We start from the raw sequence: 22,024 nt of genomic DNA, 5'->3' as shown, positions 1-22,024 counted from the left end.
ACACAGTGACGGGAGCTTTGTGCGATGCGTGTCCTACCATCTGCTGAGTCCAACCTGGCTCTCTCATTTAAGCAACACATGTGTCTTTTTGTAAACTTCCCTCTTGGGGACTTTGGGGACCATCCTAGGGTTTGTGTTGACCAATACAGGGATAAATAAGTTGGAGAAATACCATCTTAAGACAAATCAATTCAAGTTTTCTCCGACGGTAAACAGTTACGAAAGTAGTTCGTGGTCCATATTTCCAAAATCTCAGAGCCCTCTGCCAGGCTTGGGAGAAAATGACCTCTAAGAAAATCAGACAATGAAATCAATTTCTCTCTCTCCGTGGTTAGAGTTGTGAGAATCAGCTGCCAACTCTCTCAGGCAAGGTCAAGTTCAGTATGACACCATCACCGTATAACATTTTCTTCAAGATTTGGAAGAAACCTTAGAGACTGTTCAGACCTGAAATCACAAATAGGCAGCCCGTTGGGCCGGCTTTGACCCAGGGAGGGGTTCTGACTCAGACAACAGAGTTTTGCCTAAGCAATGTTCAACTTTCTTTCAATATCCCTTTTTAAAATGAGCGATTTCATATAAATATCCAAATTACAAGCTCTGTTGGAGAACCCAGAGGATAGGAAGTGCTAGCATGAATTTTGGCAAGGCACAAATTGTCTGGGGTTGAGCATGAAAGGGACTGTTTACATAGGCAGTGCTGTCTGATTTCTTCCTGGCCTGTGCCAATTATTTCTGGGGATAGAGGCATCTCCATTCAGATGTGTGGTTCCTCCCAAACTTCAATGTTCATATAAATCACCTGGAGATCTTTTTTTTAAAAGATAGATAGATAGATAGATAGATAGATAGATAGATAGATAGATAGATAGATAGATAGATAGATAGATAGATAGATAGATAGATTTTAGAGGAAGAGAGAGAGAGAGCAGAGAGCATGAGAGGGAGGGGCAGAGGGAGAGAGAATCTCAAGCAGACTCCCCACTGAGCACAGAGCCAGACTCGGGGCTCCATCCCATCTCGTGACCCTGAGATCATGACCTGAGCTGAAACCAAGAGTCAAACGTTTAACCGACTGAGCCACCCAGGCACCCCACCTGGAGATCTTTTAAAACGCAGACTCTGACTGCATAGTTTTGGGGTAGGTCCTGAGGGTTTGCATTTCTAACAAGGTGATGCAGACGCTGCTTGTCCATGGACTAGCCCTTCAGATGCAGCAGAGGAAGCTGAGAGATGCAAAGGGACTTGTCCAAAGTCACATACTTGGTTACACAAAGAGCAGAGACTAGAACCCAGGTCTCTTGGGTCCCAGACCCAAATACCGCTTTCCTCATTATTTATTTCCCTTAGCTTAATGATACAGGGACTAAGAAAATCAAATAAGAACAGAGCATAATCAAATATGAACATGGCTGGGGCAGAATTTGTACACAGGGTGATTGTTTTTAAAAATATTATTTACCAATGAACTTGATGGACAAGGATGGTATTGAATTAAAATTTCCTTGAATTGTGCTTGCTTTGACAGTTCCTGACCCCACTGCAGCCACAGATTTGGTCCTTGGAACTGGTAACAACTTTTCTGCTGATTTGTCCTCTTCCTGCCTTTAGGGGATATTGCTGGGTTGAAATTCTACCGAGATAGTACGCTTATACTTTTTGGCCAGGGGTTGCTTGGCTGAATTAATCCCTTGGAAAATAGACTAGAATCCAGAAATAGACACAGAGGGCCTCTACACAGCCAAGTTTGGGCCCCAACATTCAAGCTTACATGACAGTGTCCACAGATCCTGTTGTTCTTACTTCCTACACATGCATAACAACTGGATATCTGGTCTCCCCACTGTGTATTATGAAAGACAACAAACTAGGGAGGGGCACAGGGACAGGGAGGGAGAAGAGCTGCTCATAGAACAGGCACAGTGGCAACTGCAGGAAATGTTTACAGATCCTCTGACAGCCAGAGAAGTGTTCAGAAACCCAGTAAATATATTAGACTTTCTAAATGTTCTGCTATGGACCCAAAATGCCCATTAACCTCAACGTCCTTTGAGGTATTCCTGTATGACAGCCCTGAGCCTCAGTGGTTTCTTCCCCATGAGCCTGAATTATGCAGGGTGGACTATATCTTCTGTTTAAAAGGACAGGACAGGGAAACGTGCTCCATTTCAGGAAAGTTTTCATTTATAACAGTTCATGTTTTGCTTTGGGTGCCTTAACTTTTATTCAGGAGGTTGGGAAATAACTAGTCCTCACACTTGAATTTTTCCAACAACAAAACCAGGTAGATGAGATCACAGGAAAGACAGAGTGGTGTAGAACTGGAAAATGCATAAAAACTTTCTGATCAATTGACTGATTTTCTTGTTTGTGTTTCCTATTTAGACATAATTTCTATTCCAGGAGAAGTGACTTCTTCACCTGGTAATGCCCTTTGCCCACTGTAAATGTAGGCAGATGGGTCAGCAAGACTGCCTGCGCCCTGTCACCAGGGCCAAAACCAGGACAGCTTTGGGTGGGGGAGGGAGGGAAGGAATGTCAGGTTGTTACTGTCTTTGAGCAGAGCTCCCAGTCTGGGCCAGACCCTGTGCCAGGCACAAGGTGGTGGTGGTGCCTCTTGGGAAGATAGAGAGGGGATCTTGCTGGCCAGGTGAGATCACCTGTCATAGGTTCTCAGAGCATCATGTGTGTCTCCTTCATAGTGCTGGTCACAGCTGCATTTGGACAGAGCAGGAGCCATGTCTTGCTTTCTTTATTGTTCGATTCCAATATCTAGCATAGTGTCTGCCATAGAGGAGATGGATGAATCAAAATCTGTTGATTAAGTAAATGAAGTCCTTGATTTCTGTGCTCCAGGGACAGAGAGAAGAAAACGAGTTAACTATAAAACAAGTATTTTTGCCTTTTGGCGGGTTTTGACCAATTGCCTTTTCTTATTTCCAGAATATTTTAGTATTACTGTAACCACCTCAACAGGTAATTTGGATGTTATTGTGGGTTCTAACCATCTTACTTGCTATAAATTATCTTATTTGATTTTCCAGGGAGCTCATTACACAATTGTTTATGTCCTGATCAAATTATTTTGTTCTTTAGAGTTTTTAAATACGTTTATATTGACCTGACTCACATAGGCCACCTCTGTACCTCCTGATGGTGAATGAATTCTGAGCAGCCCAGCTAAATGCATGGACCAAGGGAAAAATTAGTTCAGCCAATTCCCAAACTCAAAAATAAGTCATTCACTGGGCTGACCGGTGGTCTACCGTCAACTGCCCATGGTGGGAGTTTCTCCTGGAGACCAACCACAGCATGGGTGTTGGCAGCATGGTGAGGAGTCAAGCCATGGCTTTGGTTGATCTTCCTTAGACATTCATCCAGCATTCAGTGAGGATGGTCACGTGCCAGGCTCTGTGCCAAGGTATTGAGGGATGCAGAGTCAATCACGGTAACAAGTAACTTTGTCTTGTATGATAATCTTGAGTGTTGCTGGTTACAATCATCTGAGGAGTTCCTGATGTGACTCTGGGGTGAACAATTTTACATATAGAGTGTTAGAGGTTTATTTATGGGGAGGACAATAAAGAGGGTGCTCCCGCCTACTCTAGGTGCTAGAGCAATTAAATAAAACACCAGATTCAACACCAAAATATGGCCTTTATTACTGAGAAGGCTTGGTTGGAGGGCAACTGTTAGCACAAGAGGCAAATGGACCTGCCACCTCCTCCTTACCCGCAGTCTGGGTCTTGGGACAACCCACCTAGAGAAAGTTCCGGTCTACAGAGCTTGCCCTTTTCTGTGTCACTGCCTTCCAACCATTTGAGGAGAGGAAGGAGAACCAGGTGAAGGAATCCATTCAATGACAGAATCTTTGTTAGACTAGCCCACTTTGGGAGAAACTTGGACCGATGGTTGTTGCCCTCTGAGTAATGTCCACCTTCTCTGAGGGGAGAAGTAAAGGGTTCCAAGAGGAATGGAGACCCAAGGAGTGGAAGGGTGGTCTAGAGGCAATGGATGATGTAGGAATGCCCTGCCATAGGCCCTGTCCAGAAAGCAGTAAGACAAGCCAGGCCAGTCATACTGATCAGCACAGCCACCTCTATGTCTCCTGTACCTTTGGAACATGTATGCCTGATATTGCTGTCTTATTGCTGCCTTGTTCCCCTGCAGCTTCAGTAGCAACCGCTGTGACCTCCACACCAGGTAAGACACTGTCTCCTGCCCCATTAAGTGTCTCTTCTTGCAGCTCCATTCATCAGACTAGGCTGTTCCATGGAAAGCTTATTCCCAACACAGCCTCAGTAAAGACAGATGCCCCAGGAGTCCTCTTGGCTGGTTTTTAGGTCTTTTCTTCTCTTTTTCTACAGATACCTCTTCAACCTCAGCAGAAGTGACCTCTCCCTCTGGTAAAGGCCCTCTTGTTGTGTGGTTTGAGTCAGTGAGACCAGCTTCTCACTTGCCATGTTCTATTTAGAAAATGAGCCCACGTAATGACCATGTTGACCACAAAGTAGACTGAATGAAAAGACACACTGAAATGTCCTTTCTCCCATTTTTAAGTGTCCTATTTCTCTGTTCCTATACAGATATATCTTCAAGTTCAGCAGAAGTGGACACGCCCTCTGGTAATGTTTTCTGCCTGTCCCATTTCTTAGGTTAAATATGAGCAACTCTCCCTCTTTCTGTTGGACAAATGAACATTGGTACTGAATATTTTGTCTGTGGCATAAGCCCTGATATAAACAGAAGTCCCAGCATCCTTTTCACAGATATGAAGCTTCATGTTCTCTTCATACATTCATAGTCACAGGAATGGTCCCTCCACTAGGAAACACCTTCTGCTTGTTGCCCTGGTCTTAATCAGATGTGCCCATGGGAGGCAAGGGCAGGGGTTCCAAACCTCCACTCACTTGGTAGTCTGTGTTATGTTACAGCTGATGCTTTGACCCATCCCGCACACCCAAATGCAAAAGAACTGGATTGTGATAGTGTTGGTTCTACTCATTTGCAATTCCATCTTCTACCACACTGTTGTTCAAACCAAAACTTTCCATTGTCTTCTCACTGATATTTGAGCTTGATTCTTTTTTGTTTGCAGATACAACTCCCACTCCAGGAGAAGAGGCCTCTTCACCAGGTACACTCTCTGCTCTTTGCGGTAGCCCCGTGGTGAGTCCAGCAGGAGCAGACACACTCAGAGAAAATACTTCCTATTTCCCCAGGAGAGGTCAGGAGAGAGGAGAGGAAGGTCTGGTTGGTTCCAGGACACTGGAACCAACAGTGGTTATGATTCTGAACACAGTGAAGGCAGATGTGGGGAAAGAATGAGTAGGATAAAATAACATTAAGCATCAACCCTGGACGATACCTTAGAGATGACCCATGCCAGCGATTTTCGAATGTTAACGTACAAGCGAACGGCCTGGAGACCCTGTTAAAATGCAGTTTCAGATTTCATGGCTCCAGGTGGAGACTGGATTCTGTATTTCTCACAGCCTCCCAGGTGATGCCCATGTTGCTGGTCATGGGCCACACGGAGGAGTAAAATGCTGAAGCACTACCCTTGTTTTAGAGGAAAATGCAGCCCAGAGAAGAAAACTTGCCACTGTCTTAGCTCAGGCAGCCATAACTAAATCCCACAGACCTGTGGCTTCAACAACAGAAATTTATTTCCCACAGTTCTGGAGACTAGAAGTCCAGGATCAAGGTGCCCGCAGGGTGGGTGTCTGGTGAGGGTCTTCCCTCACGTTGAAGATAGCCAGCTTCTCACTGTGTGCTCACAGGACCTTTCCTCAGTGTGAGCTCTCTGAGGGAGAGAGAGAGAAAGAGAGAACGAGGGAGGGGGAGAGCACTGTGGTGTGTCTTCTTATAAGGACACTAATCCCATCAGATCACCCTCCCTTATGACCTCACTTTACCATGATTACTTCATCAGAGGCCCCATCTCCAAATACAGCCACACTGGGGGTTAGGGCTTTGACGTGTGAGCTTTGAGGGGGCATAATTCAGTCCACAGCAGTCACAGAACGAGGCAAGCTGGGTCCCCCAGCTCCCATGCAACGTCCTCTCTGCTCCCAGGCTTTGCTGATGAGCCTGTGGGACTCCATCCAATGGAGCTGATACTGAGCTCTTCAGTAGCGAGACCTACTGCTTTCTTATCTTTTATGTCTTTCCTTTCAAGTCCTGGTTACTTGGAAGACACAATGGTGTAAAAGGCAGTGAAACCAAGTTTAGAACTTTCCTCTCACTTATATTTAGGGATTGTTTTCCTCCCTGCCTCCTTGCGTCCCTCCCTCCCTTGCTTCCTTCTTTCCCTTCCCCCACCACGACCCTATTTTTGGCAGATTCCTTCTCTTGTCATTCTCACTGGCTCTTGACATCACCTGAGGTGAGCTTTTGTTTGCATACCTGGTTGAGGGTAGCTGGGCTGATTGCCATGCCGATTAGGCGGCCCTCACACACTCTACTTCCTTTCAGAAAGCATGACCGCAAAATCACTTCCTGGCTCGCGGAGTGTGAGGGCACATGTGGTGGCCATTATTAGACCATTGCCTTCCTTCCCTCTTATCCCTCTTCCCCTCACAGCATGCAGAATGAATGCAACGCCCACATTTTATGCTCCTGAAAGGCAGAGCCCTGTAGAAAGGGTATATGCTTTGGGGCCTCCCAGGTCAGAACTGAAGATGTCCCGGGAATGTTTACAAGCTCTCTGAGTCTCAACTTCCTCATCTCTAAAATACTGATAATACTTCCCTGGAATGGCTGTTGTAGAGATTCGCGATGTAAATTATAGGACACATCATGGATGCTCAGAATGGGAATTGTTCACCTATCTTGCAAAATGCCAACTTCTTATGCGCCATTTTACTCCTGGATGTGTAAGTCCACAAGATAAATAAGCAGGGTGGATTCTATTCTACGGATCAGGCTTATTTTCATAAACTTGTAGTGTACGGTGTGAAATTTCAGTGACATCCAATGTTCATGCTTTCTTTTCACTGGAAAAAATTTCTCTCTCTCGCTCTCTTTTTTGGCAGCCATAAATCTGATTTCAACAAAAGTGACATCATCACCTGGTAAAGATCATATGCTGTTGCTAGATTAACCCTTAGTTGTATAGTAATTTATACAGCCATGTTCTATCATAAAATCCACTATGACCTTTCCTACCTTGCTTCCCTCTGTATATTTCACCTCTCAGATATGATCTTTCTCTTATCTAAAAATGTTTCAGAGAAATCTGATTGGTTTTCTTTATTTAATTGTCCTGGTCAAATTATTTTATTCTTTAGAGTTTTTAAATATGTTTCTAATGACCTGACTCACATAGGTCACCCCAATAAACATTTTTCTTACAAAATCTAATACGTCAATATTCTTCCTGTAAAAATTCTGTATATTTATAAGGCTTCTTTTCCGACCATTTATCAAATTATTTTCTTTTTGGAGAACAAATAGGACACACCACTTGTTACATTTTGATAAGAAAATAAAACTTAGGGGACAGTATTTCTGCACCTAAATCTATGTAGAAACAAGCAAAATGATTAGTGTCTAAACCTCGAGAAAATGTGTGGTTCTTTTTCAGGTCCGAATATAAATATGTGGCTTGGAAGATATGCATTTTTTTAAGCTCAGTTTTTCTTTTTTACAGTTACAATTTCCGTTGGCGGAGACACGACCCCTTTACCTGGTAATTTGTGTTTGTTCTAAGCCCTTAAATTATCAAATCATTATTACTACTGTTAGGGGCGGGTTTTTTTCTTTTCAAAGTTGCTACTCTTTACAGAAAACTTTTATGAGCTAAGAAGTAGATATGTGCACAAAGATGTGTACATACACACACACAGACACACAACCCTTTGTGGGTCGGAAGCCCCAAATTCACCTCCTGGGACCTCACCGAAAAGATATTTGCCTTATTCATAGTTCAGACAAGCATGGTTTTCTTGCTCCAATATCACAGCCACAAATTAGATGAGGAGCAAACAACTGTCCTAAACCAGGACACTGTAGCCACAGAGAAACCACAGCCAGTGGTATTAATGAGGGTTCACCAAACATCTTCTATGGGCAAAAGAAAGCAGGAAGTTGGAAAACAGCCACCTGCCACCACTTTATATGAAGACATCATTTTACACACATCCACGGGTGTGGCCCTCCAACATAATAGAGATTTTTAAAATAATTTTGACTTTTTAAAATCCTATTTTGAAGTATAATTATATACAATGAATTGCACACATCTATGAGATTTTCCTAAAGTATCCAACTGCGAGACCATCACCACAATCAAGATACGGAGCATTCCCATGACCCTGAAAAGTTCCTTCCTGTCCCTTTGCAGTAAATCCCCCAGGCAACCACTGGTCTGCTCTCTGTCCCTGTAGATTAGATTTGTTTTTCTAGAATCTCGTATAAATGGAATCAAATCATATGTGCTCCTTTGTGTCTCACTTCTTGGCTTAACAAATTGTTTTTGAGATTTGTCCAGATGGTTCCTTATATTGGTTCTTTTTCCCTTTTTATTGCTTACTAATATTTCGTTGGGTGGGTATTCTGCGATTTATCCCCTCTCCTGCGGGTAGACACGTGGGTACTCCCCAGTTTTTGTCTCCAGCAGAGAATTCTGCGATGTAGGAATCTTTCAGTGCACATCTGTTTTCATTTGTCCTGAGTCAACACCTGGAAGTGGAATGCCTACGTCACAGAAGACACTTCGTACAGTTCAAATGTTGGCTTTTATTCATCAAGAGTAAAAGAAATGTTATAGGATGGATTTGTTCGCTAAGTCAACCCAGGGCCTCAACAATTCTCTAAAGATTGGAGGGTTTTTTTTTGCCATTTTGCTTTCTTTTGGTTTTTAGTATTTTTGTTTAACAATTAAATTCTCAGGTGTCTGGGCAACTAGGCTGACACTATCTGATGCTCCTTGAGGGCTTCATCTAAGGCAGGTTTGACTTTTTATGAGACAGGGTGCGCCATGGGGGGAGGGGAGGAGGAAAGGAGAGAGAGAGAGAGACAGAGAGGGAGGGCGGCACCACCAGGCGCTGTGGATCTCACTGCGGTGTCATTTCTTCCATGGCAAATGACGCACCACCGGACATGCCGGGCAGGGGAGGGCGGCTGTCGCGCCTGTCACTGCTGTCTCCTGACTCCCTCTCTGTCCTCCCACAGACCGGTCCCTGCGCCTGGTCGACGGGCGCAGCCGCTGCGAGGGCCGGGTTGAGGTCTGCCACCAGGGCGTGTGGGGCACGGTGTGCGACGACCACTGGGACATCAGGGACGCCCGTGTCGTGTGCCGCCTGCTGGGCTGCGGCCGCGCGCTAGCCGCCCCGGGGCGCGGCCGTTTCGGCCCGGGCTCGGGGCCCATCCTGCTGGACGACGTGCGCTGCGCGGGCACCGAGGACGCGCTGGGCCGCTGCGGCCACTCGGGCTGGGGGCGGCACAACTGCCGGCACCGCGAGGACGCGGGTGTGATCTGCGCAGGTGTGTCCCCGGGGTCCGTGCCTCTTGCTCTTGCAGCGCTCTTAAGGTCCAGGGACAGCGCGTAGGCCAAGGCGCCAGCTGCCAGGACAGCAAGGGCGTGTCTGCCGCACAGCTGCTGTGCTGAATAGTTTCAGGGCAATGAAACCTTGTGGTTTCATTCAACGGTTTTGTCGAACTCCCAATTCAGGGCAGTGTTTGTTCTGAAATACGGCTCGGAGATTATGAGGTCCAAGGAAGAAGCGACAGTATAATACAATGATTAAGGACATAGAACTTGAGGCTATCAGTCAGACCACAAAGACCCTTTTCAATTTCTGACAAGGTCATCAAGGGCACAGTCCTAGGTGGACACCCTGACCCAGCCTTCAGAAGTCAGAATCCTACACTATCTTGGGCTCCCTTAGTGTCCCTATCATCCAAGATTAGGCCTATCCCTTTCCTGGAGTACTTTTTATTACCATCCGATGCCCATCGTGGCATTCTGACCCTCAAAGGTCAACCCTCTTCTGTGTGTAGTACTTTCTTACGTTTGTCCTAAATTTACCCAGGTAAATCTCAATAAGTGACAGAATTCTAAGATTTGGTGAACAAGTCCGAGCTCCTTTGTCTGTTCCGACCTTAGTTTTCTACAGGTAAACAAAGGACTCACTCCCAATGCTTTTATCTTTATGTGGGAGGTTCTCTTGTTCTGCAGAGAAATGGATCAATGGTCGTAAATAGACCATCAGAGTCCACCAGAGACAAACCATCCCGCAGAAAGCCTTATGAATAAGAGTCAGCCTGGGGTCTTGGGATCCTTATCTTCCAGATCCTCACTTTCATTGAGTCTGTTCACACTTCCAGCCATTCCTCCTGCTGTCAGCAGGCCCACTGGAAAGAGTAATTCATTTTTCACTCTTGGATTATACACCAAGGAGTTTTCTTTTCACTGGGTACAGCAATGGAAGGACCAGAGGTCTGGGACCAAGAGTCTCTGAAGGCGTTGAGTGAATGTGGCCAGTCATGCTTCCTGGGCTGGGCCCTGGCCCTGGGTTACCGTCCTTCATTGCTTCTGGGCTGCTCTGCATTTGAGAGCCACGGACTGCCTATGTCCCAGGCTGAGATCCAAGCAGGCCATGTGCATGGGAAGGGACATCAGCCAGATTCCTACAGATGACGGTGTTTGGTACCTGCAAAGCCTGTATTGACTATTCTCTTGCTCTAACTCATCTTGGTGTTGATGACACCAGTATTCTCAACTCTACTTCGTACACGTAGAAATCCCTCCCTCTGCCTCCATCCAGAGGCCCTGGGCCCTCTTTCCCTCCCCATTGCCCTGGAGTATTTTCAAGCCATTGCACTCCAGATGTAATAGCTAAGTCGAATGAGCCCATTGTCCCGCAGGGCCTGTCTACTGCCAGCCACGCCCTCCTCCTCCAGTGTGTCTGCAGCTGATGCTCACTTCCCACCCATCTCCCCCCACCAGGTCCAGCTGCCTCTGCTGTACCCAAGGACAAGGGTAAGCCCTCCCCTCCAGGCTGCGGGAAGGGGGAGGAGAGAGAGCAGTTGTCCTGCGGAGATCTAACAGGCTTTTCTCTGTCTCCACTGAGATCTCTGGCCTCTCCACCTACTTGTGGGCTTTAGGAGGTTGGGGAAGAAGCCCCTTAACACCTGTGGTCCTTCCCGCTTTGCTTCCGCTCTCCTTTTCCCAAACTACCTCTCATACAAAGCCTCAGATAGATGTACATTCAACCTCAGTGTCCTCAACATGGGAAGTGGGCTCTCCTTTAAATCTTTAGACAAGGCTCTGACTCAGACCGTGGGACATGTGCCGTGGGTATGACTCCCACGATATGGTGTGAGTTTTGGAAAAGGAGGGACATAAATAAAGTCAGTGAAAGTCAAGTCAAGGGTAAGCCAGCCCCCACCCAAGGCACCGCCCATGCCCTATAAAGTAAGCACACGCCCACATCCCGGACCTACACGTCCAGTGTGCCAAATTGTCTTTGTGAGTTTCTCCCCATGCTCCTCCTCCTGCAGCCCAGCTCTCCTGCTTGCCTCACCTCTTCCAAGTCACCATTGACCGAGGCTATCTCCGGAGGCTGGGCTACTCCTCTTGGGACATCCGCTTAAATGATGCGCTCTGCCGCCCCCAAGTCACCGGGCGTTACCTGATCTTCAACATCCCCTACGGTCGCTGTGGCACCGTCAGACAGGTGAGACACTGCCGCCAAGGTCGTGGTACCCTTCTGTGGACAGAGGCCAAGGGGAGCTATTTGGAAATTTTAACCACCTGTTCAAAACCCGGTAGGGACAGAGGAAAGGCACAGCCATGATTCTGTTTCTAAGTTCAGTGAGACCTGGAGCATGCACTAATGCGTCCAAAAGTTTCCTTCCTTTTGGGAATTTGGAACACATACTGAATTTGGAATACACAGTAATAAGTGCGAGTGCTGACGGACTGATGAATGGATAAACACCCAACGGACGGATGGACGGACAGAAGGATGAATGGATGGATGATGGATGCTGTTCTCTTAGCTCCAAAGCCAAGCATTTTCCACAACATGCTTCTTTATTCACCTTCAGGGCACACCTCTTCTGGGCAGGCCACGGTGCTGGGCATGGGGGAGGACAGATGATCTATCTGGCTGCTGTGATCTGACCAGCAACCCACTGTATTTCCCGATCTAGAAAGCATATGTCTGGGACGGGGGGGATAATGAAGTGTATATGTTTACTTCCTGTTCCTTAACCACCAGCTTATTTCACAGAACAGCGTCACTGAAGTGAGACCAGGGACACAGGCAGAGCGTCCAACTACAAAATCCTTTTTCTCAGTATATCTAACAATGTAACCTGTTCCCCAGCCAGATCTCCAGGTTGTTCCTCTCTTCTTTTGTATCCGGGTTTAGACACACACACCAAAACAGCAAACCTTTGGCATTGGTGGAGCTTAATTCATTCAGTCTGCCTGATGCCCAGTGGCCACTTTGATTCCCTGCTTCACATTTTGTCTATTTGCTTATGCAGATCGTGCTCATTCTTACCCTTTTTGCTCTGAAACGTCTAGTTTTCACCTCAGAGGTTTCTGCCCCAGGGGCCAGGGTGGAAGTCCCCCAGTGTCTGGGAGGCGGGCACCCCGGAAGCTTCTAGGCCATCAGAGAGGACCCTGCCGCTGTCCTCTGTGGCCCTGGCTGGCCCAGCTCTCACTGCACGGGGGCCAGAGAACACAGCAGGTCAGGAACCCCTCAGGGTGACGGCCAGTCCCGGGCCACCCACGGCGAACACACTGCCACAGAATGTGTGGTTTCAGTCAGTGGCTGAGCAAGCTTCTAGGTGGGGAGGACACAGTGGCCAACAAGACTGATGGGGGTCCTGCTCCACAGCTCTCACATTCGGGAAAAGGGAGACAGACACTGAACAAGCCCACATAGGAGACTCATTTTACAGATGCTAAGAAGACAGCAAAACAAGGAAGGGAACAGGAACTGATGTGGGGTGGAAGGAAGGCCACTTGGAATAGGGTGGCCGAGGAGCCGAGGCCTGAAGAAGGAGACGGAGCTAGGTGGAGCGGAGCGGGAGGAGGGCTCCGTGCAGGGCCAGCTAGCACCCAGGCCCCGCAGCAGCAAGCTTGGAGGACTCGAGGGAGAGACAGGAGGCCGTCAGCACCGGGAAGTGCTGCACCCCGTGGAAGGGCCAGGGCCGTGTGGTCAAGGAGCTGGGCTTTTCCTCTAAGCGGTACATCAGGGCGAGATCTGCTTCAAGGGAGAGATTGGTTCTTAGGAGCAAAAAAAAAAAAATCTGTTTTTCTGGATAAAGCACAGGTATTCATGCAGAACATAAAGAGTGTCTTTGTTGTATTAAAATTTCATAATGGGGATTGGGAAGGGGTGGGGGGGGGCAGAGGTGGTATGAGTAGGAAAGGAAAGGCCTGAAAAGGCGGACCTGGTTTGAGCTGACGGGGCTGTCCTCGGAGTTTCCCAGGCAGAACGCCAAGGATCTGAGTCACACAAGCAGAGGCTTCCTGGAAGCAGGGTGGCGGGTCAGGCCGAGTCTCTGGACGGCACGCAGGGCCTTGGGGACCAGGCTGCCAGAGACAACGGCGCTCTGCGTGGTGGCCTTCAGCACCCCCTTAGCCTTTCAAGTCGTGCTGGATTAGAAGGAGCAAGACTGAGACTGAAGGGGAGCAGGGCCAGGCCCGCAGCTCACAAGGAGCCAGCACCGTCTGGGACCAGGAGAAGGGAGGAGCTGGAAGGGAGGAGAAGAGCAGTGGGCCCTGGGCTGTGCTTGCCTGAGGGAACCACCGGCTGACGGGATGGGACGTGAGGAGGACTCTGGCAGACGGAGCTCCAAGGAGCTCGCGTAGAGCTCCCATCCTCCCTCACAGCAGCACAGCTTGACCCTCAGGGGAGGGAAGAAGGGGGTCCAGGCTCACACACCGGGGTTCCTTGCATGCACCCTGAACTCCAAGCGGCCAGGACATAATGTCACCCCATCAGGGCACGAGGGACCACAGATGGTGGGCCCGAGGCCTCCAGCTTCCAGCTCATCGGCGAGCTGGCATCAAGCAGGGGTTTGAAGGAGAGGCCCCTGCCCATGCAGAAAGGTTTGCGAAGGTGCCGGGAGCACTGGCCGGCAACTCCCCTCTCGTTCTCCCAGGAAGGGCTCGGCTCGCTCAGCTACTCCAACTCCATCAGAGGCCGAATCCAGGGCCACCCCGGCCGAGTCTTCGTGCGGCATAGGGTGCCTCAGCTCAAGTTCACCTGCAGGGTGGATGGCCCGTCTGCAGCTGAAATCGTTCCCGGGGCTGATGTCCCCAGGGAGAGCATTGGCTATGACGTGTCCATATCCTTCCTTGAGCTGCCCACGTCCCAGCACGTGAGGAACATGGGGCCATACTACGCCAGGCAGAAGAAAGCGGTCTTCCTCCAGGCCACGCTCCATAGCCCCAGCCCCAGCCTGAGGCTCTTTGTGGATACCTGTGTGGCTTCTCCAGATCCCCACGATTTTACGACTGTCAAGTATGACTTGATCCGGCAAGGGTAAGGAAAATGGAAAGCCCTCTAGGACTGGCTGTTATATTCACATGGCATTCCTTTGGGGGACCTGTGGCTTCTGAGCTGGGCAGAGCCCTTGTCCTCCGGAACCCTGCTGTCCTATCTCACCCTTTCTTACACGTGCCTCCCTTCCCTTTGTGTTTTATGACTTTATTACACTTCCCATTCGTGGTGCAGGCTCTCGGGGCATCTGGCCTACCTTCTCAGCCTAAACGCTTAGGGTGGTGAGATTTATTCTGGCTCCTTTGGTTAAACAAAGGATTCACCGAATGAGAACTCTGGGATGTTGCTTGCCTTTGTAGCTTCCGTGCCCCCTCACAGGAGCAAAACCCTGATTATGGATGGGCAATTGGCAACCAATGCAAAGGACAAAAAAACCATCCCCTACTGATGGCAGCTTTAAAGTGGTGAGAGCCACGTGAGAAGCATCGTCATGGTACCTGTTCCCGAAAGCCAGGGGAGGGGCAAGACACAGCACGGGGCGGACGTGTTGTGAGCCATAGCATGGGAGGGGCACACAGGAGGCATTAAACTGAATGAGACAGCTCCTCCCCTTCAATTCTTCTTACAAACAGATGAAGGAGGGAGGCAGAGTTTGGGGCCAGAATCTAACAACCAACACTTTATTCTTGTGCTGGCTTTAGGTTTAAATTGCTCCTTTTTCTCTCATGTCCTTGGGTGGAGCCTTACGTAGATTATTGATTTTAGGTCTTTCTTCTTTTCCGATTCATGCATTTTATTGATTTGATTTTGGTCAATTGTGTATTCATTTTCACTCAGTTTGAAATATTTTTTAAATTTCTCTTGGGACTTTTTCTTTTGGCTCTGGGTCGCTTTGAAGTGTGTTGTTTCATTTCCGAATAAGAGTTTCGCAGCAACCTTTCTGTTACTGAGTTCCAGCTCAATTCCATTGTGATCAGAGGATGTGTTTGGTGTGATTTCTTTTCTGTAAATTTGCTGAGGTGTGGTTTATGGTCCAGAATGTGTCCGCCTTGGTGACTGTTCCACATGAGCTTGAAAAGGGTTGTACTCTGCTGTTGTTGGATGGAGTGGTCTATAGATGCCCGTTAGCCTAGTTGATCAGTGGTGCTTTTCAGATCATCAGTATCCTTCCCGATTTTCTGCTGGATCTGTCAATTACAGACAGAGGGGTGCTGGAGTCTCCAGCCATCACACAGGGCTTGTAGATTTCTCTTTGCAGTTCCGTTACTTTTTGTCTCACTCATTTCGACACTCTGTTGTTACATGTATATACATTAAGGATTGTCTTTTTGGAGGACTGATCCCTTTATTATTATGCAATACCCCTCTTGATTCCTGATAATTGTCCTGGCTCTGAACTCTGTTTTGTCTCAAATTAATATAGCTACTCCAGCTTTCCTTTGATTAGTATTAGCATGGTCAGTCTTTCTCCATCCCTTTTCTAGGTCTTTATATCTAAAGCGGGTGTCTTACAGACAACAGTAGTTGAAGCTTAGGTTTTCTTGTTGTTTTCATTTTATCTACTCTAGCAGTCTGTATCTTTAAATTGGCATATTTAGAACACCCACATTTAAAGTGATTATTGAGGGGCATGGGGTGGCTCAGTGTGTTAAACATCCAACTCTTGATTCAGCTCAGGTCATGATCTCAGGGTCATAAGACTGAGCCTCATGTTGGGCTCCGCACTGACCGTGGAGCCTGCTTAAGATTCTCTCTCTCTCCCCCTCTCCCCCCCCCAGCTCGCACTCTCATTCTCTCTCCCTCTTTTTCTCAAATAAATAAATAAATATGTATTTTTTTAAAGTGATTATGGATATAGTTGGATGGAAATCTACCATCTTGGTAACTGTTTTCTATTTGTTGCATTTGTTCCTTGTTTCTACCCCCGCTCTCCTTTTGTTGCCTTCTCTGGTTTTAATGGAGCATTTTATATTATTCCATTTTATCTCCTCTCTTGATGTACCATTTATACTTCTTTCCTTAACTTTTACAATAGTTGTGCTAGGGTTGACAAAACACTTTTTTTTTAAAGATTTTATGTATTTATTTGACACACAGAGAGAGAGAGAGAGCACAAGCAGGCAGAGCAGCAGGCAGAGGGAGAGGGAGAAGCAGGCTCCCCGCTGAGCAGAGAGCCTAATGCAGGGCTCGATCCCACCTGAGCCAAAGGCAGAAGCTTAACCGACTGAGCCACCCAGGCACCCCAACAAAACACATTTTAAAATAATCTAAGTTTCATCTTCAAATATTACAACCACTACCTTTAATCTCCTCGTTGGGCAAAATAGCTAGAATTTAATTACCTTGTTCATTTTTTATTATGTTTATTTTACTGTTACCTTCTATTTCTGCTCAAGAACAGTGGTTTTTCTACTCATGGTAGTGTTTTAAGTTTCTTTATAAAAGAAAGAGTGGGTAGTGGGAAGAACTGTGTTTGGAATTCATTGGTCTGGGTATTCGAGTCAGAGTGGATTCCCATTATACTTCAAGTGAATCCTTGGGGCTGGGGGGTTTTTCTTCTCTCAGGTGCATCAGAGACGATACCTATGTCAACCTGCACTCCTACCAGAAGAACACGGCCCAGTTCAAGTTCAACGCCTTCAACTTTCTCAGCAACTATGACGTGGTCTACCTGAAGTGTGAGGTCACGGTGTGCAAAGTGGGGGACCACTCATCCCGCTGCTCCCAGGGCTGTGTAGAACGGAGTAAGAGGGATGTGGGTCCTGTGGGGTCCCTAGAAGAGCAGACTGAGCATTTCCAAGTGGTGGGGCCACTGGAAATCCACAGAGGGACCGGTCAGAGTAAGACCCTTGTGTGATTTCTCCACTTTCCACACAAACCTGTTAATAGAAAGCAAAGCCTATTTCCCTGCAGCGAAGTAATCAGTTTGACAAATCAGAAGTTGTCCGCAGAGCCACAGGTAAAAGAAACACTAAGGAGGTTCTCTCTGAGGTTTGTTGCTACATAAACCTTCTCTGATTATTAAACTTGTAAGGCACTCACTCTCTCTGTCGGCTGGAGATGTTGTGTTTTCTAAGTCTTCACTACCGAGAACCTGATCATTGTCTCACACTGTACGCGTTCTAAAGAACAGAGTCTCTCTATATACCAAATTGCCAATGTAAAGACTGTTTAATTGACTCTTCAAAGTTCAGATGCTAGTAGATGGATCTTTTTGTTTCTGCCCCTCGGGTGGTATGAGAATTTCTTTTCCAATCTTACTAAGAGTCTTATGAAAAATAAACTAAGTGTTGGGAAGCCACTGCTCTTTTTTTTAATCCTAATAACTGGTTAGTTGAATCTAACATATCATTTGTTCGTTTACTCGTTGTCAGTTACTCAAAACAAGCTCTTCTTGCCCGTTTCAAAGGGAACACATCTTGCCTTGGCTTTGTTGGCTTTGGGTGGCAGCTTTGGCATTGACCGCAAATGAGATCTGGAGACACAAAACATGAACCACTTGTGACTATTTTCTGAGCTACCACACACTCAGTCTGTATCCCAGATCCTCAAGGCTTTATAGGAAACCTGAGAAGTACAGAGGAAACCTAAGGAACACAGAAAGGAAGGTTCAGATATCCCACACCCTCATGGAAAAGGCGGGAAGCACCCACTTTATCCAAGTTCTCTTTGAATCTTAACAGAAAGAAGCCTGTGCTAGGTTTGGAACCCTCAAAACTGTCTTTAGAGAAACTGTCTTGGGGCACCTGGGTGGCTCAGTAGGTTAAGCACCCAACCCTTGATTTCTCCTCAGGTCATGATCTCAGAGTTATGTAAGTCCTCTGTGCTGAGCACGGTGCCTACTTAAGATTCTCTCTCTCCCTCTCTAAGAAAGAAAGAAAGAAAGAAAGAAAGAAAGAAAGAAAGAAAGAAAGAAAGAGAAGAAAGAAAGAAAGGGAGAAACCATCTTGGACATAGTCAGGTTTTGGGGGGTTTTTTGCTTGTCAAGAAATATTCAATAGCAACATTTAAAATATGGGTCCTCAAGTCCAAGAAATTGTTCCCATCTTTGTCATTCAGTAGCATGGACGAGATGAGAATACAGTATGGCCAAGTCTCCCAGGGAGGAAAGTGGGGTTTGGGGGAACCTGGGAGCTAAACTTGAAGTCCCCAGAGATGAAAATCTGACACATGACCCAAGGGAGGGCATTGCCTCTAAAGGGGAACATCTCAGGCTCATGTCAAACGTGCCCTTCATCGCCAACCATTTTGATAAAAACAGGATACTGACGGGTATTTTGAGGGCGTTCCCTGCTTATACCTGGTAGAAGCTGATGAAACATAGTTGCTGGTCAGTCTGGTGACGGCAGCATCTTTAAATCAAAAGTTAATCATTCGTCACCGAGTACCTTCATCCTCAGTTATGTCGTCTGAGCATCGGGCGTCTATCTCACAGGAGCGCCTCAGATGAATGAAGGAGCTTTCCGAGGAGCTCTGAGCTGCTAGAGGCTCCCCTTTCCGAAGCTTATCTGCCCATTCACTGCATCTACCCGTACGTGTTGAGGATGTGGGAGACTAACAGCTTCCAAAGTTAGCACCTTATGGCTTTTAACAAACGCCTAAGGGGAGAAGTGTTGACAATGAAAGGACTGAACTTTTAAGCACAAATAAGTAAGCGTCCAGTGACCCTCCAGGTCAGCCTCTCCCGGTGCGGCTCGGCAGGTGGGAGGCAGGGAGCTCCCTCTCCACTAGCGCTCAGGGGAGTCTGAGGAGCCCCGACGGGTGAACGCCAAGGCCACTGCTGAGCATTCCATGTAATATGGATCAAAACGCACTTAACAGGGAGAAACCTGCAACCCAGAAACACCAATGGGGGGAGACAAAAAAGCCCCAAGAGAAGCCTACTCTCTCTAGCCAAAGGACGGGCAAACGGGTAGCCAGGCACGACAGTAAGCCTTGGGTAACACCGTGGCCCTACCTCCAGCCCTGCCGACTAAAGGGAAGTGGGGAGCCTAGACTTCCACCTGCCCCCAGGATCCGTTACATCTTCCCTCCCCTCCCAGGGTGTTACCACCTCTGCGCAGTAACCAGGGCCTCCCCAGCACTCCCTATGTCAGGTGGAGACCAGTGGGGAGCCGGGCTTCCAACCCCACCGGGCAGGTATAAGCCACCCCTCTGAGTACTCTGGGGTGGTGTCAGAGGAGACCTCGTAGACAGCCAGGACCTCTGCCCCCCACCCAGAGGTAACGAGGAGACTCCACCTTCCTGGGGGGAGTCGCAGCAGACGCCATGAGGGGAGCCTGGCATCCACCCTGCTCAGTAGAAACAAGGTGACCCTCCCATCTTGTTCGCACATGCTGGTACTCCATTGCCCATTTTAGTTTTAGCCTTGCTGAACTGCTTTGTTAAACCCATCTCTGGAGGGGTGCCTGGCGGCTCAGTCGGTGAAGCATCAGCTTTCAGCTCAGGCTGTGATCTCGGGGTCCTGGGATCGACCCCGCATTGGGCTCCCTGCTCAGCGGGGAGGCTGCCTCTCCCTCTCCCTCATGCTCTTTCTCTCTCAAATAAATAAATAAAATCTTAAAAAAAAAAAAAAAGCTCATGTCTCTTGAGTATAGCATAGAGTCAGAGTTGAACGCTGTGAGACAGTCTGAAAATCCTGCTCTTTTAGGAAGTGAGCATGGATCCGCTCTAGTGTGGCACCCACATCTCCCTCCGGTGGCATCAGTCATCCTTCAAGCCGCCGGGAGTGCCGGTGGCTGATGGCTCCCAGCCCCACTGCTCTGCAGGGACTCCCTCAGCTCAAGGCAACTGCCTCGTCCACGCTCACAGCCTTCAACCAGTGACTGCTCGACAGAGACACTTCGTGAGGCCGGGGTACCAAGCCCCGGTGTGGGGACATCTCTGAAAGGCCAGCCTGGCCCAGGACTCCAGGGGGTGGGCCGGGCTTTTTGCTGCAGTCGCTCCACCGTTCACCAACCCCCTGCCCAGGCCTGCTTCCCTCCCCACTTACAGGGCTGGAGTCTAGGCACGCGCCCCAGGGATCCTTGGGCACACAAACCTCTCTCCCAGGGCTTGTCTCCCAGGACCCGACACGTGATGGTCGGGGCCCGGTGTGGTCTGAGGAAGCAGCTTCTGAAACAGGGCTTGGGGGCCGCCCATGGGGACTCATCACCAGCAGCGAGTGGAACACAGCCCCCAACCACAGCTCATTTCCTCATTTAATCCTCGCAGTGGCAACACTGGGGGTTGGGGGGGGGCAGCTGCTTCCTTCCCCAGTTAAAATTGTGGATGGAGATCAAGGCTGAAAGTGACCTGGCCAAGGTAACCCACCAGGGAAGTGGAGGGACTAAAACCCGGGCCACCAACTCCAGATCTGGGACCTTCACTTACTTTACTGCAGTTTCTCCCGAAGGAAACAACCTTCTGCTATATATTATTTTATACTTCTAACCCATCGGTAGAGCTCAATAGCTCCACTGCAAAGGGTCTTTCGATCCATGCTGATACCACTTCACACTGTCTACCGAGTCCCGCTAGGTGACAGTTTTCTTGGTATTAACACTGTTGTGCCCGGCGTGCCTCTGAGCAGCCCCCAGGCCCAGCCACCCTCCCAGGCTCGGTCAGTTCCTGACAGAAAGATGGCAGGTGGGCCAGGGACCAGGCAGTGTTTAAGGGCTGTCTTAGACTGAATTTGATCTGCCTGTTCTAATTACGTTCTTAAGTGCTCTCATGTTAGGTTAGAAAAGAACTTTGCAGTGCCTCCCTTTAGTCGTACGGACGAATGCCGAGGAGATGCGACCGCATGGCCACTTGGGGCAAGTGCTTGGAGGATCCACGCGGAAATATTACAAAGAAAATGGGGAAGATCTGTTTTCATTTGGAGCTGGAAACCCAGCAGGCCCCTAACAACGTGCTCGAGGAGGGTCGAGGTGCTGTCTTACTATGGTGTACTCCCTGGGCAAACTGGGTCGCCAAGCCATGTGTCCGGGAGTCTGGGAGTCCAGGAGAATGTCCTTGGGCGTTCAGAAATGTGGTTGCCTCTTTGGATGTATATAAGAACCTGAAACCATGGTGGGGTTGGGTGAGGGGGTAGAGCTGTACTGTCCAACTAAGACAGAGAATTCAATATGATGTTTGGTGCGTGTAAGAACGGCGCACATCGAGGCCCCTGATATCGTTTAGCCACGGTAGGTAGGAAAGTGTCAGTCCGAACAGACTACTTGTCAGGATTACATTTGGCTTTGGTGTTCGACGGGAGATGGGAGAATTGTGTTTTCATTCCTTCACCTAGAAACTACACAGGAGGCTCTCCTTTTATACTTAGGTTCTCCTTTCCTGTTCTTAGATCATGAAATAGCTTTCTTCTTTCCAAAGCCCTTTTCTGAGATGGGTTTAAGTTGTGAAATGCTGAGAATGTGCACTACAGTGAGGCGTGTGAATAAACGAGACGGCAATTCTCTCTGTCACGCTTCGTTTCAGAAACTATAACCCTCGTAGATGTTTCAAAAGGTAGCATATTTGCATCTAGGAAATAAACACATCTAATGTGGAAGATTTAAGTAAAAACAACC

The 22,024-nt window shown here is 48.1% G+C and overlaps 1 protein-coding gene across 1 annotated transcript in view; it reads left to right on the top strand.

Moving 5' to 3' along the window:
• Positions 1-17,375, top strand: part of LOC148109753 (scavenger receptor cysteine-rich domain-containing protein DMBT1-like) — a 118,362-nt gene extending 100,987 nt beyond the window's left edge. The window contains exons 51-63 of the mRNA XM_087862502.1: positions 2,386-2,424; positions 2,944-2,976; positions 4,171-4,203; positions 4,368-4,406; positions 4,587-4,625; positions 5,099-5,137; positions 7,038-7,076; positions 7,655-7,693; positions 9,178-9,489; positions 10,955-10,987; positions 11,509-11,684; positions 14,131-14,513; positions 17,037-17,375. Of these exons, the coding sequence (XP_087718628.1) occupies positions 2,386-2,424; positions 2,944-2,976; positions 4,171-4,203; positions 4,368-4,406; positions 4,587-4,625; positions 5,099-5,137; positions 7,038-7,076; positions 7,655-7,693; positions 9,178-9,489; positions 10,955-10,987; positions 11,509-11,684; positions 14,131-14,513; positions 17,037-17,328 (1,496 nt within the window). The 3' untranslated portion in view covers positions 17,329-17,375. The remainder of the gene's footprint in view (positions 1-2,385; positions 2,425-2,943; positions 2,977-4,170; positions 4,204-4,367; positions 4,407-4,586; positions 4,626-5,098; positions 5,138-7,037; positions 7,077-7,654; positions 7,694-9,177; positions 9,490-10,954; positions 10,988-11,508; positions 11,685-14,130; positions 14,514-17,036) is intronic.
• The last annotated feature ends 4,649 nt before the right edge of the window (positions 17,376-22,024 follow it).

This window comes from Ursus americanus, chromosome 6 (assembly GCF_024610735.1).
Source record: "Ursus americanus isolate L20-20 chromosome 6, mUrsAme1.1.p, whole genome shotgun sequence".
NCBI classification, from domain to species: Eukaryota; Metazoa; Chordata; class Mammalia; order Carnivora; family Ursidae; genus Ursus; species Ursus americanus.
The sequence above is the reverse complement of the archived record's forward strand: the minus strand, read 5'-3'. Positions and strand labels throughout refer to the sequence as shown.